The sequence below is a fragment of the Pan paniscus genome, chromosome 9 (assembly GCF_029289425.2).
Source record: "Pan paniscus chromosome 9, NHGRI_mPanPan1-v2.0_pri, whole genome shotgun sequence".
NCBI lineage: Eukaryota > Metazoa > Chordata > Mammalia > Primates > Hominidae > Pan > Pan paniscus.
Window position 1 is genome coordinate 100,377,156 of NC_073258.2, and position 21,703 is coordinate 100,398,858.

The 21,703-nt window shown below is 34.1% G+C and overlaps 1 protein-coding gene across 1 annotated transcript in view; it reads left to right on the forward strand.

The window, feature by feature from the left end:
* The window catches only part of CNTN5 (contactin 5), a 1,328,674-nt gene that overhangs the window by 523,734 nt on the left and 783,237 nt on the right, over nt 1-21,703 (forward strand). The window contains exon 3 of the mRNA XM_034933581.3: nt 14,468-14,592. Within this exon, the coding sequence (XP_034789472.3) occupies nt 14,538-14,592 (55 nt within the window). The 5' untranslated portion in view covers nt 14,468-14,537. The remainder of the gene's footprint in view (nt 1-14,467; nt 14,593-21,703) is intronic.

Sequence of the window (21,703 nt, forward strand, 5' to 3'; positions counted from 1 at the left end):
TCAGCACTATTGAAATTTTGGGCTCAGCCAGGTGCAGTGAATCACACCTGTAATCCCAACACTATGGGAAGCCAAGGCAAAAGAATGGCTTGAGCCCAGGAGTTTGAGGCTAGGCTGGGCGACAAAGTGAAATCTCGTCTCTATGGAAAATCAAAAAATTGGCTACGTAGGATGGCATGTGCCTGTAGTCCTAGCTACTCCGGAGACTGAGGTTGTGGGAGAGCTTGAACCTAGGAGATCGGGGCTGCAGGGCTACAGTGAGGTGTGATCATGCCATTGCACTCTGGTCTTGGTGACAGAGGGAGATCTTGTCTCAAAAAAAAAGAAAAGAAAGAAATGTGGGGATAAATATTTTCAATAATTTACTTTCCAAATTTATCTCTTTGTTTTTAATTGTCATATAATAATTGTACGTATTTATGGGATATAATATATTGTTTCAATACATTAATACATTGTGTAATGATTAAAGCAGGGTAATTAACATATCTATCACCTCAAACATTTATAATTTCTTTGTAGTAAGAACATTCCAACTCCTCTCTTCTAGCAATTTATTGTTGACTATAGTCACCCTACTGTGTGATAGGACACTGTAACTTTTTCTTCATTTAAATTTGTAACTTTGTACCCACTAACCAACCTCATCCCATGCCTCCTCCCCTACACCCTCCCAAGTTTCTGGTAACCACTGTTCTGTTCACTACTTCTATGATTTTAACTTTTAAAAATTCCACATATGAATGAGAACATATGGTATCTGTCTTTCTATGTCTGGCTTATTTCACTTAAGATAATGTCCCCATTGAGGAAGGCTGAATATTATTAGGTTGTTCCAAAATAATTGTGGGTTTTGCCATTACTTTCAATGTCAAAACCGCATTTACTTTTGCACCAACTTAACACAATGTTTACTAGTATCTTTGGCCCCTACTACTAGATGCCAGTAGCATACGAGTGACAACAATAAAAAAATCTCCAAATATTGCTAAATGTTCCCTGGAGGGCAAAATCACCTCTGGTGGAAATAAGTAGCCTGGGCCACCCCTATGTGTACATCCAGAGCCAAGATTGCCTATTAGGGGCATCTCTCATTAGGCGGAAATGGACAGGTCCTTGTACCACCACCCTGCTCAGTCAGTGGTTGGGGCTGCTGGGAAATCACATGGCCCAAGCTAAGACACAGAGGTGGATCCTGGAGTTGCCAACAACTGGAAGCTGGCAGCTCACTGCTCCCTTTGCAGCTGAACTGAAAGTTTTTCCTTGGAAGGAACTTAGAGCAAGGTATCTTCAAGCTGCCTCATAAAGGCCATAGGTCCTCCTTTTCAGTTGAAGTCCTCGTGTTGTGCCTTGTCTGGTATGCCTTATTTGGCCACCTCTATTAAATTTATCCTGGATATATAATCTGTGCTCTGTTATATATATTCCTGGAATAGAATTCTTTCTGTCGAAACATCTGCAAATTTAGTTATTCCCTTTCCTGGGTGATAAAAATCTCAGTTTGACTCTACAGAATCATATTTCTCTGCATTCAAACCTTGAAATATAAAGCTCTTGGACTTCAGAAATGAAGTGATTCTGCAAATGAACAATAGCACAAGAATAGCTAAATATGGTCCACATTCATTTTATACAGCATCTTATATTTGGGTCACTGCCCAATTGACTGTGGTCACCTATTTCTTGTACTTTCTGCTTTTATTATACATTTCTGGAAAATATTAAGGTATCTGTCAAGTGGATCTTTCTGGTGGGTGGCTTTGCTGACCATCACATTTACTTGCACTTCTGATATCAAATTCAGTTAGGCTATAACTCTGCTAGACTTACTTTCTTAATCTGCTCTGACATTTCTCAGAGCATCTCAAAGATTGTGTGAGCCAATCACAATGGTCTAAAAATATCAAGGCACCATGAACCTAGATAAACAATACATAGTTATTGTTGCTTTATTAGATATAATAGAAATTAGGCCGGGTGCGGTGGCTCATGCCTGTAATCCCAGCACTTTGGGAGGCTGAGGTGGGTGGATCACCTGAGGTCAGGAGTTCAAGACCAGCCTGGCCAACATGGTGAAACCCCATCTCCACTGAAACTACAAAAATTAGCTGTGCATGGTGGCATACGCCTGTAATTCCCGCTACTCAGGAGGCTGCTGAGACAGGAGAATTGCTTGAACTCTGGAATTGGATGTTGCAGTGAGCTGAGATTGCACCATTGCACTCCAGCTTGGGTAACAGAGAGAGTCTGTCTCAAAAAAAAAAAAAAAAAAAGAAAGAAAGAAATAAAGTAGGGGTAGTATTACCTTGAAAACTTTTCTAAATATAGGGACATTGTGTTAAACTATTCTTGTGTTGCTGTTAAGAATACCTGAAGTTGCATAATTCATAAAGAAAGGGGTTTAATTGGCTCACAGTTATGCAGGCTATATAAGCATGGCACTGGCATCTGCTTAGTTTCTGGGGAGGCCTCAGGAAGCCTTTACTACGGTGGAAGGTGAAGCAGGACCAAGAGGATCTCGTGAGAACTCACTCACTATTGCAAGGATAGCACTGAGAAGATGGAGCTGAACTGTTCATGAAGTATCTACCCCCAAGATCCAATCACCTCCCACTAGGCCCGACTTCCAACACTGCGAATTACAACTCAACATGAGATTTAGAGGATACAACATCAAACTGTATTAGGCATATTCTGAGATCAGCAGCTATTAAAAGACATTTAAACTCATGTAAATTAAATGTGCTATTTATACTATGTAGAATGACTGCTTCAGATTATTTAGGTACTGTGCTGAGAACATAATGAAATTATTATCTGCTTGAAGAACTGAGTCAGGGATTGAAAAATCCAATAGCTTTCTTTTTGAGTAATTATTTTAAATGCTGGTTTCTGAAATAAACAGTATTAAGAATTTTTAAAGCCATTTAACTAACAGAAACAATGTGGAGAAATTATAGTGACTCTACTGAAATTTTTTTTTATCTGTGAGGTTTCAAAGGAGTTAATGAAATCAGGTAACTGGTTCCTAGGAGTCTGCAAAGGCTGGTGCTACCTGGACACAGAATAAAGAAGCTAAAATAGAGAGAGGCAGTTGATTAGGGACTTGGCTTTGCCCAGAATTCAGATTTCTTCACTTTCCTTACTAGTTCCTATCTATCTACTTGATCACAATGCTTCTCAGTCATTACTGTGTGGGGGAAAAAAATCAATAATAGCCATTTGGATTAAAGTTTGAGATATAAAAACATCCACTGCATATCCCTGTAGTATCTCTTTTTCCTTCATTGAGATTTCTTTGTAATTCCTTTGCCAACAACATAGAAGACCACTCTTACAGATTCTTGTCACATTGTGAGTAAAATTCCACCAGGGGATCTGCCTAATATTTTATAACAATAGTATATATTTTTACAGAATACGTTCCCAAGTTTGTTGTTTGTTTGGCTTATTTTTTATCAGACATTTGCCTTGCCTTTAGAGAATATGAATATTTCAGGTAAAAAGGTTTAATGTGGAAATGAAGTACAAAAATGTATATGACTCCTAAGGGTATTTCTATTTGCTGTTTCAAACATTGCCTTGGAATTATTTACAATTCCCAGTTTAACTATGTGCCTATAACAAGACATTGTTTAAATGCAATTTAGCCCTGTGGTTTCAACTGCCAGATGAAGATAATGATTCAAAATGCCAATTTTTCCAAGGGGATGTGGGTTAAATTTTAAGTAAATCATTAAAAGCCCAATTTAGCCAACAATAACCAAGCATAATTACTCTTACTTAACTGCCTTCCAAAGATCCTTATTTTCATATTTAATTAAATTAAAAGAGAATTTAAATAACAGAGTAACTATGGGTTTATTTCTCTTGCTAGAGACCATGGCCCTAAAATCTTATTCATATCACGTTATACAAAGGAAATTTTTAAAACTCAAAATCTTTCAGGTTTCCTCATTGCTCCACTAACTTTTTCAGAAAACAAATTTATGCATGTGAAATATTTATTACCTCTCACTGTTGTGCAGAGTATATATTTTGCAAATTATATATTGAAAACTATTTAAGTCAGAATTTAGTCGACTTACTTGTTCATGCAGAACCCTGAACAGGTGTTCTCATGTTCTCACTGGTTTGTTTTCCAGGAAGCAGTAACCCAAGTCCCCTTTTCCATAAGTTGCACATTTTGGAATGTGTGAGACCTTCTCTCCCTGCATGTAGCCAGGGCTTCATCTCCTAAGTCGTCCCACTCATTACTAGAAGAACTTCTCCTAAAATGGATACAAATCTGTTCTCCTAAATTCTTCAACAACTTGGACTTTGAATAGATTTTCCAATCAGTAGGAAATGAAAAAGTCAGCATGAGTACGTTATTTAGACCTGCTGACCAGGAATGAGAAGGTGCAGCTCTAATTCTGATGCCGAGTTTGAATTACTGGGGGCATTAGGGAAATCCTATTACTTTGTCACATCTGTTTGTCTTCTCTCTAATGATGGAATGTCATTTGATGCTGTGTACTGTCAATGGAAGCTTGATAAGATCTCTAAATTTGGAAAGATTTCATTTTTCATAAAGGGTTATGTCCTGCAAGGTGGCCATTCTGATGGGCTAGAAAGGGTAGCCTTCCACAAAGACCATTAGCAGGCACTTTGAGGGAGGGGAGGGTGGAACAGGAATTTATACAAACAGGTTGCTTAAAAATGCATATTCAAAAGGATACAGGAGGAACTGTGAATCCCATTCAGAACCCCAAGCTTATCTGTCAGATATATCAACTGAAGAATCACAAGATCTATAAATTGAGAGAGGAAACTTTAGTTGTTATAAAGAGTTGCAGCCTGTCAAGATGGACACCCTGCAGGCTATAACCCTTTATAATAAATAAAGTCTCCTCCTCACATTTGTAGATCTCATGACTCTTCACTTGACAGTACCTTATATTGCAAAAAATATATAGGTAGTATTGGAAGTTATCAGAGAACTTTTGAAATTTAGTTATATGATTATTTATTTATGATGGTGTTTTTAATAAAATTCACACTCCTTTCACTGACCTATGGATACTTTGCGGTCTGGCCTTCTATGATCCTCAGGCTTGATCTCCTACCACTTACTCCTGGGCATTACTTTGCACTCATCATGGCCTTTTCTCTGCAGCTTGGACACGCAAAGCCCATTGTTACGTTAAGATCTTTGCACTGACTCTTAATTAAGTGACTTATTTCATTTCTGACAAAGCTAGATATTTTGAAGTAAGAAATGTTATAGGGAAGAGTGTGAGTGTGAGTCTTTCATGAAAGATATACAACACAAATTAGGTTTGTGAATGAAAATTATTTTCTTTTTTTTTTTTCTTTTGAGACGGAGTTTTGCTCTTGTTGCCCAGGCTGGAGTGCAACGGCACGATCTTGGCTTACCGCAACCTCCACTCCCTGGGTTCAAGCGATTCTCCTGCCTCAGCCTCCCAAGTAGCTGGGATTACAGTCATGCACCACCACACCCGGCTAATTTTGTATTTTTTTAGTAGAGACAGGGTTTCTCCATGTCGGTCAGGCTAGTCCCGAACTCCTGACCTCAGGTGATCCGCCTGCCTCGGCCTCCCAAGTGCTGGGATTACAGCCATGAGCTACCGCGCCTGGTCGAAAATTATTTTCATTAGCTGAGCTATAAATGTTTGAAGTGGAGCAGTGGAAGGTATGTGGGCAGACAAATCATTTGAGATAGACTATAGGGAGCCTGCAATGCCAGACTAAAAATTTAAGTTTCTGTTTTATAGGAAATGTAGAAAGTTGCCTTATATGCTAAACTGTATGTAAAAGAGTTTTTAATAAATAATTTCAGGTGTGTATCTGTTTTATTACCAAACAGCAGGAGGTTGTAAAGATATGAATTCATTTTCAGAATAATTTATTTTCCAGCAGTTACCCTAGAAAATTTAACATAGATATTTTACAAAAATCTAAAGTTAATTGCATTATCCTCCTTCTGAGTAATACAAGTTGAATATTTAACTTCAGCCACTTTCTCTTAATTTATATGCTACTATCTTCCATTATCTTAACTTTATATTTGTCTTACTTTTTACCCTAAAGGATATGATTATTATTGATTTATAAAGACAATCACCACATTTTTGACTCATTATTCTTTCAGATAGTTCAGTGTGTTGGTTAAAGACATGGCTTCTGGAGTTAGACTGTCTAGATATTAATATGCAGTTTACTTAGTAGTTGTGCAACTTTAGAAAATTTGCTTAACCTTTCTGTGCCCCAGCTTCGTTATCTGTAAAATGGAAATAATATATTTACCTATATGGTTCTTTTTGTAAAATGAATTCCTCTAGAGAAGCACTTAGAACAGTACCTGGCAGGTAATAACAATTATGTGTGTTTTCTATTGTTATTTTTCCCTTTATGAATTTTATAGCTTACTTCTGCAATTACTATTTTTCCTTTTGTCTGATAAATATTATTATTTTTCTCTGTAAGAATTTATTTTTGGAAAAATCAGTTTTTGATTTAATAGAAAGAGGTATTTCTCTCCCGTCCTTTACATAAATTTTCACTGGGTCTGGAATAGTACATTGCTAAAAACCTTAGACAAGTTAAATTTCACAGTTTATTTAGGCAAATAATGATTCATAAATCAGGCAGCACTCAGAATTGAAAGAGGTTCAGAGAGTTCTTCTCTATCAGTCTGAGCAGTGAGAATTTGTAGGCTGAACACAAAAGCAGAGTTGAAAAATTACCTGATTGGCTACAGCTAAGTGTTTGCCTTATTTGGACATGAGCTGACTGGAGGTCCATAATTGTATAGCCAATCGCTGGTTGAATGTTTGTGATTGGCTGAGACTTATTTTTCTTCAGTCAGTTACAGGGAAGGTTTCCAAGTTAAGTTTCAGTTTGCTTATCTAAGTGCTTGAATTAGGGAGACATCCTCCGGCTAATGGATTCCTTATTTGCTTTAGCAATGAAGTACATTATTCTCATTTGTTTGTATCTCACAGTACATTATTTTAATTTTTTGAATCTCATTCTTGCTATCAGAAAGTCAAATGCGTGTCTGATTTTCCTACTTTTATAGTTACTTTCTTTTTCTCTCTGGCTGCTTTTAGGTTTTAGTATTTTCCATTTTCAATATGATGTGCACAGGTATTTCTTCTTTTTGGATTTCTCTGGTCTTTAAGAATCTTAAAATTGGTAAATTTTATCAATTCTGGAAAATCTTAGCAATTATCTATCTTTTCACATGTTGCCTCATCCCATCTTCTTTCTCACTCAAAAAAATCTGATTAGACATATTAAGACCTTTTCACTATCATTGTGTTTCTTTCTTCTATAGCTTCCAGCTATTGCCTTTCTGGGCTACTTTTTAGGTAATCTTTTTATTCCTATTTCCTCTTTCTCATGGTGTCAATTCCTTTTTTTTTTTATAACACAAGTAATATGCCTGAAAAGTCAAATATCTGAAGTCTTTGCTGGTATGATTCTGACCTTTATCATTTCTATTGACTCTCACTTTTAGTGATTTGTTTTCCTGTAAGTGACATGACTCTTGACTGAATTTTTGACTATTGAGATTTTCTTTATTCCTTCTACTTCTATTTATTCCCATAGTTTAGACCTGAAAATTCTATTTTACTCTTTTATGAATGGATTATCTCTCTAGAGAGATATCCCTTTGGGATCTTAGACATGTGGATTCTCCTATTTGATTACCCAGCTGTGTGGGCCCTAGGCTTTGGTTTTGGTCCCCCACTTCCAAAGCAGCCATATACATAAATCTGAAGTACATTGAGAATTGCAAAGTCACTGAGTAGTAAAGTCTTCTTTGGTTCCCAGCTTACCACTCTTATTTAGCTTTCACATCTAGTACGTTTTTCTCTTCCTAAGTAGTTCACTGAGGCATTCAAGAATATTTTATAATATTCTCTGTATTACTTTAAGAAGGACATACTCCTTCTTGGTCATGATATCCAGTTCCCAAATTGCCAGAAAGGAAATCTACTGCCACTCAGCCATGAAATGGTATTCAGCATCCCAACACAACACAAGGCCTGTCAGAATTTATGTGGAGTCGTGAGCCATAGTTGTGTCTTTACCCTGTTCTAATATCAGTCACTAGGTGGTAGGAATCACAAACTATTTCTGGCATCAGATTCTAGAGTAGTTATCTTTTTTTCTTTCTGATTCCAGTATCCATTAATTATACTTTTGAGTAGTAAGTAATCTTGAACCATACTTTTTCTACTCTTATATTTTAAATAAAATTATAAAGTTGACTTGAAGTCTCAGAAAACTAGTGTGGCTCCTTTTAAAATTTTTGCTGGACCCTATTCCACGCAGGTTTTGTTGAGGCTTAAAAAATGTTTATATTTAAAAGAGTAAGAAAAACTGATCTTCACTATGCCTCACGGTGTTTAACACACTATAGAAAATCATGTTAAAAAGAAAGCCTCCAAAACATGTGAACACTGTGAGCTCAGTCTGCTCACTACATCTCTTAGCACTTTGTCCAGGGCACAAAACTGTCATTTGCTTTTCTAAGATAAACAATATCATAACTCAATCTGGCTAAATTTGAAAGCCAAAATATTTTTTTGCTGCTTGGTCCTCAAAGGATATATGACAGCAAGCAATAAGGAGACACATTCTTCTTTATTCCTGCTATAACTTTGGCCACATTTTGTTATCTATTTTTTTCCCCAGGTGCATTGAGCTAGATAACTTCAAGGATATCTTGAAAGCAATTCACCTCAAAAACTTATTTTATGTTCCTTTTCTATGAGCCCTATTCCAACCTTATTCAGCCTTTCAAGGGAACTTCCAAGCAAAATGTCACAAGCTTCAGTCTTACCAAAGAGTCATGGTTGAGATGGAGAATAAGGTCCATGGGAAAAGAGATATTTCTTCATTTTATTCCTTTCACCAAAATTTACATACAAGGCCCTCACATTGAGGCCTTATCACATGTAAGTGGGAATAGGAACACTTTTACTCAACCTCTACTGTTCTAATTTCACAGAATAACTAACATCCATCATTACCTTAATGAATGAAAATAACTCAGAATATAGATGATATTAACAGGTAAGTAGGCTAATCTCTAGTTTATTCACTGCCACTTTTTCAGTCACATGTTTACCAAGATCATTTGTGTTTGTTCCAAGTCTAGTTATATAAGTTGTCCATGTTATTGTAATTATGTAAGTTAAATAAGCATTTTGGAAATCACAGATACATGAGAGTACCAAAAGTAAGAGCATTTGGCAAAAAGTTTGTTTAAGGCTAAAGCCCTAAACTTTATAAGATAGTCACTTAAAAATGCTATAATGTATGTATGAAATAACTGCATAAAAATAATGAAAGCCTCCAAGAATCCTGCCATCAGATCACTTCATATGTTTTTAGGCCACTTTAAATAAATTTAAAGTTGTATATGATGCAACACAGGCACAATTTATACACTGCAGTTTCCTGTGATGCTGAGTTGAAAGAAATCATTTTTTCCACCAGAATCTTTATAATCATAAAAAGATGTCACTGCTATATAATAATTGGCATATATATTCTGTATATTAAGAATACAGAATTAAATATTAGATGGCAAACATTTAAGGCATATGTGAATTAAGTGTTTTTAAAGGGTTTTTTATTAACTCAGTACCAGTCCCAATTGTGTCAGAGTAAAGGTTGTCTGGTCTCTCACAGGGATTGCTTTGGAATCTTGTAAGACATGATGGAGCTTAAGGGTTAATATTATTTATTAACTGGGGCAAATTAGCTTCATCAATAAGAGATGTCCTAGAGATTGTGTAGGTAAAGTGCTTAACACAATACTTGTAATTTATCTAATAAATGGTAGTTGTTATTAGGATAGTCAAGTATCCCTTAATGACTGAGCCATATTCTGAGAAATATCTTCTTAGATGATATAATCATTGTGTGAACACTGTAGAGTTTATTTACACAAACCTAGATGGTGCAGCTTGCTACAGATCTAGCCTATAATATAGTCTATTGCTTCTAGGCTACAGACCTGTACAGGATGTTACTGTGCTGAATAATGTAGGCAATTATAACACAATAAGTATTTGTGTATCTAAACATATGAAAAGTACAGTAAAATATAATTATCTTATGGGAACATCATCATATATGCAGTTCAACGTTGACTGAAATGTCATTATATAGCACATGACTGTAGTATGAAAATTTAAGAAACACTGAGTTTTTTCTTTTTTTTTTTTTTGAGACAGAGTCTCACTCCATCACCCAGGCTGGAGTGCAGTGGCACAATCTCGGCTCACTGCAACCTCTGTCTCCCTGGTTCAAGTGATTCTCATGTCTCAGCCTCTCAAGTAACTGGTATTATAGGCAAGTGCCACCAGGCCTAGCTAATTTCTGTATTCTTAGTAGAGACAAGGTTTCACCATGTTGGCCAGGCTGGTCTCAAACTCCTGACCTCAAGTGATCTGCCTGCCTTGCCTCCCAAAATGCTGGGATTACAGACATGAGCTACGCACCTGGTCAGTTTTTTTTTTTTTTTGTATTATATTTTGCCAAAAAATTTATTTCCTAGAGACTTCAGTTTATTCAATAATTATTATCTAAAAAATAATAATTGAATACTTTCTATGGTGGTCACTGTTCTAGATGCTGGTTCTGTAAAGATAAACAAGACAAAAATCCTTGCTTCCATGGATATGACATTCTAGTAGGAGAAAAAGATAATTAAGATGTAAATAGACTAGTTTAACCTCAGGCACTGATAATTGCTAAGAATAAAAATAAGGCAGGGCAAATGTAAGAAAAATCAGTGACAGAGCTGACAGGAAGGGGCTTGCTATTTTAAGGAGAGTAACCAAGAAAGGCTTCTAGAAAGAACAGTCTGCAATGATTTAAAACTCTAAGGTATGGAAACAACTGATGTTGGAGAGGTCTAGGCAGAGGACACAGTATGTGCTTGGCATGCTTGAGGACTAGCAAGAAAGTCAGTGTTGTGGGAATGGAGTTAGTCTAAAAAGTTAGAAGATGAAATTAAAAAGTTAGACAGGGACCGGATTGCATACGGCCGTGGGCAAAACTGTATAGAATTGGTGAAACCAGCAGTCTGTAATAGATATTTCTTTCTCTCGCTGGTTCTCTCCCTCTCTCTCTCTCTTAATTTGCAGATGTATGCACTATTAACACCTTGCATTTTTAAAAGACTAGCTTGTAACCAAGTGGAAATATACTATTATTACTTGACTTACTTCGTAGACATATATTCAGACCTATTAAGGTGTAATGCTTTAAAGTATTTGTACATGCAGTCAACCTCACAATGCATTTATTCTTTGTAATCTATGACTGAATCCGAACACTATTATCTACTTATTGCACTCTACTTGCAAATATTTGCAATAGTTCAGAGGAAAATGCCAAGAAATGGGATGTCATTTCATACATTATTCTTTGAATGTAATAGTTGACAGAAAGTACATATTCTAAGAATTGAAATAAGTTATTTTAAAAATGTGAGATTAAACAAATTCCAATTAGTAGTTTCCAAATTCCTGTTTGTGACTTTTTAATCTCACAATGCACAGCAGTTTAATGTAAACTGGTACATTAAACTGGTAGCCAAAAAGGCATTTCCAAATACACACCCTTCTCTTTGCTTTGGTAACTTTTATTCATTGATTATAACTTAACCTTGCATCTAGTAGGAACCTAATATATGTGTAATTAATTATATTGTCATTTCTTTGATGCAGGAATTTTATTAAAGTCATCGGATAACTATGTTTTCAAAAGAAACGTGTAAAAAGTTTACGTATTTCAGAATCTTAAATATTATTTCATTTACTTTTTATTTTACTCAGAAGTTATTTTACTGAGCTTAATGTCCTTCAGTATTATGTATTTTAAAAAAACCAAGAGAGTAAATTTCAGATGTCTCATCATAAAAATATGATACGTAAGTGAGGTGATGGATATCTTAATTAGCTTGATTTAATTATACTATATTTTATATACGTATCAAAGCATTATGTTGTACTACATAAATGTATACAGCTACAATTTGTCAATAGAAAAAGCACAAACTAATAATCTCAATACTAGAAAGAGACAGAAAGGGAGAAAAAGAGAGAGAGAATAAGGGAGGAGAGCAAAAATAAAATATAATGTAATTATGTATCTTAAAAAGAATGACTTTTTAAGAAATATTATGTTGTGTGTATTTAAGAAATATTATTTTGTTTATGCCCTAAGGACCAAGCACTGGTGCTTGAAAATGAATACACACACAAACACACACACACACACACACACACACACACACACACACACTTCTTCTTTTACAAGAGATTTTAACATAAAATAAGTTATTTTAGAAATCAAATTCAGTGTACCATTTATATTTGAGAGTAGGAAAAATGTGCCTGGAGTTTATACTTAAAGATTATTTCATAACGCCCTACATGGCATCTTATGAAAAGTGCTTCACATGCATTCCTACTAAAATCTCACCTTCTATCCTCCGGTCACAGGTTGTCCCTTTACTCTGTTAATTTCTTCAGAGTAGGTATCACTGTTTGACACTGACTTATTTATCCATGTGTTCCTTGTCAGTCTTTCCACACTGTTCCACTCAAAAATAAGTTCTTTATCTAAGACCAATAACTCCTTGAAATTTTACTGAAGATCCTTTGCTACCGTGTCCAGTTTCTCCTGCTATCTTCATGAGTCAATGCTCCTTTTGATGGCTCTCAACCCGTGTATGTGTGTGCACATGAATGTCTGTGGGTTTTCCCTTTGACAGTCCCAGAAACAGCCCTTAAGGGTTGTAATAACATTTGTATTTGTTTATGAAGAATATTTAGAACAACAGAGGACCTTAGGACATTGTAAATAGAGCGAGAAGTACCAGTTTGGGGAGTATGGGACTGAGCACAAGCTCATAGAAATGAATTAAGCCAAAGCTATATTACCTTCTCAGAATTCACAATTTCAAAAAAGGTCAATTTAATCATGAATTGAAACTTTGCTAACTCAACTGTGCAGTTCTCATGAGTCATAATCATACTTCTGGCAACTTTAATCTCTCCAGTTATTATGTGTGATATGTGGATTTTATTATTTTCCTTTCTGGTAAAAAGCAGTGTATAAATAACCAAGATGCTTTAAATTGTCACAATTAGCTATGAGGTTGTTATTTAGTACTTTGAATTATATGTATATCTGATATTTACTCATAAAATACAGAAAATGATGAAAAAATTCTTTTGTTTATGCTTGTTATAAATAAATTAACCATTATTGTCTTAATTTTCTTCTCCATTAACGATCCCCAAATATAAAGTTAAAATAGACTACGAAGACTTATATTTAAAATTATAAATAAAATGTAAGTAACTTCATTCAGGTAGAGGTACTAACAATAAATTCCTTTCTTTGACATAACTATATTACATTATGATCTAGCTAGGGGAAAATATATGTGTCTATATTTTTCAGATGTTTCCTAAAATATAGAGATAACCTAGACTTCTAATTTCATAAGGAGGGACCAGATACCAAGAAGGTAGTCATTATTCAAAAATCATTGACGTACTTTACAATTATTTCTCAACTGAACGGCTTTGCGCCAAGAAGAACATAGCTGACACGTGAAAATTCTGGAGGTACTTGTGGATTACACAGACTTCCCATATATATTTGTCAAGTTCTTGCAGAAAGTTTAGTGTCAGAATTTTCTATTCTTTTCATGTTTATTGTATCATTCAGGGAAAAAAAGGAACCAAATATATTAATGTGCTATATTGGTTATTGTTATAAAAATGGCATTAGACAAAAACATTAAATATTCATGAAAATCCCTTTTCCCTTACGTTCCAGCCAGCAAAAGATACTGAAAGAAATAATTCACCAAAGGAGAGAACTATAACACTGTACAGATAATCATAGGAGTTATAAACAAAGGAAGTTGACATTAATAATTAAATGAGAAAAATTCCCTGTGGTGGTTTTGATGAGCTACAGGCACAATGTGTAAAATCACTTGGCCAACCGATCATTAGTTATGCTCTAGACCAAAGCAGTATATTTTAAGGTAACTGGTTTCTCTACCCTATTTTTCTAGTCCAATAATTTGTCTAAGGTAATAAATATAGCTATTACACATTCCCTGTGAGGAAAAATTATCCCCATTAGAACCTGATGTTTTTACTATCTGTATGGGAGTATTCAATGTAGATAAATGTGAAAAGGAGAGTTGATCACATTTCCTAAGTACTTGTGTTGTGTATTACATGAATTCTAACAGAAACTGTATTATTGCTGTCTAGTGCATATTAATCTGACCTTTGCACTAATGGTTATTTATCATGTTATTAGGAGATTTTTGCATTGGTTTGTATTTGTTTGCTTTTCTGTTTGTTTATTTCCTCTGTTTAAGAAAATTGTTATCTATCTCAAACAGGGCACTCTTTAATGAAGAAACACCAGAGCTGTTAAACACATTCAGACACAGAAGATTCTAGTGACTGAGGATGGCTTCCTCTTGGAAACTAATGCTGTTTCTGTCAGTCACCATGTGTCTTTCAGGTAAAAGTCCTGATTAATTAATTATTTGATTTTCTAAGTATCAAAATAACCAAAATATATCAAGGTCTCCCTTACAAAATATCCTCAGGTATTAATTTAAATTTATATCAGTATTTATACTTTCCAACAAGAGAAAGGCAGCAACCCTTAAGCCGCTGTTAACATTGCAAAATGCCATATACAATTTAATATAATAAGGTACACTATAAATGTTAATAAAATGAGTATTTACCTCATTGACATTCATTTACAATCTAAACCATCTAGCTTTCAGAAGCCTTGGAAATATATATATATATATCTCCCACACATATATACATACATATGTGCATATATTTATGCATATAATGTATATGTATATAAATAAATATGTATTTTATAGCAGCTAATTATAAAAGTGTCTCATCACAATGCTAAATTTCACCATATAAAACAGAATCAGGTTAGCTTTATTATATATAACAGTATCTAAAGGCATCTCTAACACAATGTATTTTTTCAGATTGTCTCACCTTCTCTGACTTTGTTGTAATTAAACTTATTTTTCTATATCTTGACTCTAAAATGAGATACTTTTATTCCGAAGAAAAGTTTATAGTATTGGTAGTAATATCATAATGCTAAAAGTTAATATGTCAGAGCTTATTTGCTTTAATTGAAGAATGATTAGAAATTAAATTGTGGTCATAATTTAAGCGCTATGCATGTAACATTTACAGCTTGATTATATTTAAATCAGTACCTATATTGTGGGCTAAATTTAGGTAGTATGTATGGTAAGAGAGTCTGAAATAAAATGTAACAGCTGATAATTTTAGATTAAAAGATTGCTTTCATTTTAAACACATTTTTAATGTGTTAATTATACTAAATATATTTTTAAAGCAGTAAAATATTCATTTTGATATATATGATCATTCAGTACTCTATGCAAATATTGATATAAATACATACATGTTCCATTTATACATATATATGAGGATAATACATGTTCAAGATATGTATTTATGATCATATATAATATAGAATACAAACTACATAAAGATATAGAGCATGCATATTATTTACATATGATCACTAATATTGCCTCAACTTCTATATGGTTATATTACTATGCAACAAAAATATCTAATTGATTATACTAAATTTCTTTATTTCAAAGAACTAAACACATTCTCCTGTCAATTAAGTCTTTCCTATATTGTGTAACATGAAGAAAACTGCAGATTGTCTAAAGAAAAAAGGACTGATAGAAGAACAAACCCAAATACAAGTAAATATAAACTCTTTTTAGAATCATTTAAGCTATATTTTTTAAATTATAATTTTACAACGGTTATTCTTTAGCCTTTATACTATTATTACTATTCGTAATGTACCAAAAGTATAACTTCAATTATGTATGATATATGAGTCTTCTTTATAACTGAAAAGGCAATCCTCAACTTATAATCAGATTATGCTCCAAAACATTATTTGAAATCTAAAAGAATTTCTTTATATACAGAAATAAATTTAGTATTTCAGTTATATAAGTTGTTATGTGTTGAATGTAATATCTGCAGCATACCTGCACTTATCTAAATGCTTTTACAAGATATATAAAAGCCTTTTTATTGCAATACTAGTAATTAAATAACTGAAAAAACAAAAAACCAAGTAATTATTTATATATTAGTACTATTATACGTTCAACACGTTGCTTACAGAAAAAACAGGTTTAATAAGAGACATGCAAGGAAAAAGGATACCTCTATAAAATGTTGGTAGAGACATCTATGACATGAAAAGGTAAGGTATCTCAAAGGCATTAAGAGTTAAGTGAAAACTGTGATTCATCAATATTATGGTTATTTAAAAAAGAAATCAAGAGTCTTCAGATATTTTATTCAGTGTTGGGCTTCTTTTTTTTGTGCAGCATTACTGTCTTCCCTGCTGATCTCAGTTGTTTCTCTTTTATCTTCTCAATGTCATTTTCCTCTTGAACTTATAAGCCAACTGAAGGAGATGGAGGTAGGGTTGCAAGATGAAATAAAGGACACCCAGTTAGATTTGGATTTCAAAAGAAAGTTTTGTGTGTATGTTTTTTGTTGTTGTTTTGTTTTTAGCTCTGGTATATTCCATGCAATATTTTATTTCATTTTATCTAGAAATTAAATTTAACAGATGTCCAGTGCTTTTATTTATTAATCTGACAATGCTAGAAAGAAAGAAGGTGGTATTCTGTAATAATACTGTAAAGTTTCATTCTCTTGTATTTGTCCAATATTGTTTCCTGAAATAAACAGTCCCTGCAAAAGAGCTATTATACAGTGGTTGTGGAAACAAACACAGAAATACTCAGCCTGATGTGGGGTCCATGATCCCTAGATTTCCAGCTAATACTGGAATCAAGTTACTATTCATTTCGTGAAGTAAAGGAAACATTGGAAGACAGAAGTAATTAGGAAGAGTTTGGGTATAAGTGGTATTTCAAATGTTATAGGCAAAGCAGATAGAAAAGTTGAAAACAAAGGTCATGTATAATTGTTACATGGGATTTGATCTTTAATCATCATATCTGCAGTTGATGTGCAGCAAATGTTCAGTTGCTTTTTTAAACAGATGAATTTCTTTTTTGCTGTAGATATCTGTTTAAAATAAAATTGATTAGGATACTTGAAAGGATCATTTATCAAGAACGATTATGTTCGAAATCTTTCATTTGCCTTCATCCTCATTTTATCATACTATTTCGGAGGTAGAGCCCCTATTCTGCTTTTGTTCCTTGGTTAATGCTTACACTCTATATTGCCCTCACTATTTTAAATATTTAGTATTTTATTATTTCATTTTCACTGGTTATTGCTTTTAGTAGTATATGAATGTCACATTATAGGGCCTATTTGGCACACTGAGTTAATTACTGTTATGAAAATGAGGGCCATTGAGAGCACATTTTACGTTGTTGGTGCTGTTTGAACCAAAAAGACTAACTGAAGAATACCCTGATTGTTTTCCATATTTCCTTTGTTTATTCAGTTTTTGAAAATCTACGGATTATCTTGGGTGTGTCTAAGAAACGGAAAAGAACTCTTACATAACTCTATGTTTGAAAACTCACTACAGGTAGTCATAAAAGCTTGGCATCTTTCACAAGGACAGGCAACCTTATATTAAAAATGAATCCACAATTAAAACAACAATGATATATTGCTACAGATATCAAAATGGCTAAAATCCAAATAAATAAAAATTAATAAAAACAATACCAATTCTGGTGAAGATACAGATTGATGGGAACTCTCATTGACAGTGAGAATTCAACATGGTATAGCCATTTTGGAAGGCAGTTTTGCAGTTTCTTACAAAGCTAAACACAATTTTGTCATATGATCAAACAGTAAGTCTTCTAGGCATTTACCTAACTGATTTGAAAACTTATATCCACACAAAAACTACCATATAAGCGTTTACCAGAGATTTAGTAATAATAACCCCAAACTGGAAAGAACAAATGTCCTTCAATAAGTGATTAAACTATGGAATTCTATACAATGGAATACTATTCAGCGATAAAAAAGAATGAATTACCAATACCAAACTACACAAACATATTAATGGATTCTATATACAAATGGCTAATTGAAAAAAGATAGTTTGAACAGACTACATGCTATATGATTTTCTTTATATAACAACTGGAAAGAGAATAACTGTGGAGACTATAAACAGATTGGTGATTGCCAGGATAAGGGAGAGGGTTGAATGGGTAAATGAAGCAAAGGACATTTTTTAGGGCATTGAAACTACTTTGTATGATACTATAATCGTGGATGCAAGACATTACACGTTTGTCAAAATCAACTAGAACTTTCCAGCATGGAGTAAACCATAATGTTTGCATATTTAAAAAATATATAGTAGTAGGTCAGAGGATCTGAGGACAAAAAGCAGAATATGACAAAGAATCTAACAATATTATTATTATTATTATTATTATTATTATTTTGAGATGGAGTTTCACCCTGTCTCCCAGGCTGGAGTGCAGTGAAGCTATCTCAGCTCACTGCCATCTCTGCCTCCAGGTTCAAGAAATTCTCCTGCCTCAGCCTCCCGAGTAGCTGGGATTACAGATGTGTGCCACCATGCCCCGCTAATTTTTCTATTTTTAGTAGAGGTGGGGTTTCACCATGTTGGCCAGGCTGGTCTCAAACTCCCAACCTCAGGTGATCCACCTGCCTCGACCTCCCAAACTGCTGGGATAACAGGCGTGAGCCACCGCGCCCAGCCTGTATTATTAATAGGAAGCAACTTCACTTAGGGAAGTTAGGGGATAAACAGACTTAAATAACTTCAGAAATGAGTCTGCAAAACTAAAGGCAAAAAATACTGTACTTAAGCACTGCACTCTAGTTAATAATATTTTTTCCCATGTCAGCACTCCTAAAATCCATAAACATGTATACTGGAACAACTAAGTCCATGGAAGGCAGATGGTGGAGGCCAGGTTTCTCACTGTTGGTGTGGGAGATTACAATAAGCAAGAGAAGAAGTTTAGAATGATCCATGTGATAATGAATTAGAATTCGAGACACACACGTGTGTGTGTGTTTGGGTGGGTGTGTGTATACTTCTGTAGATATACTAATACCTATTTCATTTCTCTTACAGCTGAGAAGGATTAGAATCTATGTGTCTGAGTAGCGACCAACACACAAAGTATCAAGATTTCGGTTTCTAATACCATTTATACCATTTTCTACTCAAAGCAACCAGGGCTGTTTAGAGAGAAGCCTAATTCTAGGACTGGGCCAAGAAATATATAAATCATTCTAGAGTATCCTGTAGTGCCAGAAAGTAAGCGAGTGCTAAAACAAACAAACCAAAACCAAAACAAAACCAGAAAGAATATGAGAGTCTGGTGTGTCAAAGAGATGTAGGAGCCAACTGGGATAGTTCCCAGTAACCAAAACTGGGACAATTTCAGCAAATAAGTAAGTAAATAAATAAATAAATAAATATTGGGTTATAGTCCAAATAAATGAATATTCATAAGTCCATATTGATATAGATAAAAGATTAAATAAATAATGAATCAGGAAAATTGATCAATCTTTATGTAGATTAATTTCAAATAATTTATGTAGATACTTCATCCTCAAGGAGGTGTGAAATAAATATCTCTTTTCTTAAGTATTCACTGTGCATACTGACTTGTTTCCAAAGAGTACAGAATGGGAAATGGGGGCCAAAAGAGAAGTGATTTTATGGTGGAGAAAACTGGCAAACATTTCCTCAGCCAGGTAATAATCATGATCAATATTAGCAGAGATAAGTCATGTTGATGATATTACCCTTGGTATGATGAGAATGACAGCTCAGCTTTGTGGTTTTCCTCCCCCAAACCTATAACCCCGGTCTAATCATTAGAGAAATATGAAGAGATATTTTCTAAGGGGTATTTATTAAAAGAAAAGAAGCCTTGACTAGTACTCCTCAAAACTTTCGAAGTCATCAAAACTTAGGAAAATTAGGGAAACTTTTGCACAGAAAGAGGAGACTAAGGAGACATGATAACTAAATGTAATGAGGAATACTGGATAGGATCTCAGAAGAGAAAAAGAGCATTACATAAATACTAAGGAAATCTCAGTCAAGTATGTGTGTTAGTGATAATGCTCAGGACATTTCATCCCCAAAACATAACTGCTGGAGATCAGAATATGCCACTCCAAAGTATGCCTCCTTGGCATACTAGTTATTTTGAGTTGGTTATTTTGAAAAACTGCAGACACAGGACTGGCTCTGAGAAGTTACCCTTTTGTAAGAAAAATGCGTGTTTGCATAAGAAATACCTGTTTGTAAGAGTGTCTCTCTCTCTCTGCACCACGAAGAGAAGGACAACTAAATTACTAGAGACTCATAATCAATAAAGCAGGCATTGACTAAAATCTGCATATCAAATCTTACCTTTGTTTAAGCTGCTTTTCTGGCCATCTTATCTTAACTGAGCCTTCCTTGCACTTTTTTTTCCTTTCTATTAAAAAGCAATGATGTTGAAACCTAAAGTTTAATTTTATTTTCTTTGAGATCTACTCTAGACATTTACATATTTCTCTGAGTTATCAGTCATACACAGGGAATATACATGTTAATAAACTTTTTTACTCCTGTTGATCTGTCTTTCATTACAGGAAGTCTTAGTTAAGAACTATTAAGTGCGCAGAAAAAAATAAATTATCTTTTCTCCTCTACGTTCGTTAAAAATAAAATATAATTATTAGTGTATTAACTGTGGTACATGTTTCATACTACCATAAGATGTTAATAGGAAAAACTGGTTATGAATACATGAGAATTAGACTAAGCATAGCATTCTGAATACTTGAATAAAATATGATGAGGGCCTGAAAATAAGACTACAGTGAAGATTATCAACAGGAGTGAAATATTTAAAAAGATACTGGCATTAAAATATATAGGACTTAGTAATTGATTAAATATTTATTGGTAGAGGAAATGGTTTCTTACCTTGCTTATAGGTGTAGATGATCTTGCCATTTACTTGGATTCTTAATAAAATGGGAAGTGCAGATTTAAAGCTGGGAAATACTGAGCTCAACAATGTATATGTTGAGCTTTAGATGTCTATAATACCCTTAGGTGAAAAATATCTAAAATTTAGGGAAGATGACCGAGCTAAAAGTAAATCTGTGATTCATTCTTGCATGGATGACATTTTAAGATATGGGAAAGGAAATAATCACTCAAGAACTATGGATGTAATAATGAGTTATAAGACAAGGAAGCATGTCTGAGTAGCATGTACTTTTTTAAGGGGAAAGAGGAAGTACAGGCTGAAAAGAATGAAAGGCAAATTATAAATTTTGGGAAACGGTGGGAAAGAAGGAAAGCAAAACATCTCCAGAAAGAGAGTGGTCAGCAGTGGCAATGCATTAGGAAGTTTAAATGCGATCGGTACTAAACTCTTTTCTTTTAATGATAGTAATAGTTACATTTAATGAAGTAGTAGAAACCCCAGTGTTACAGCAGTGAGTTGTGAATTGGTTAGTAGAAGAGGAAAATTAGACAATTATTGTCAAATCTGTTTTCTGACAATGTAAACCTA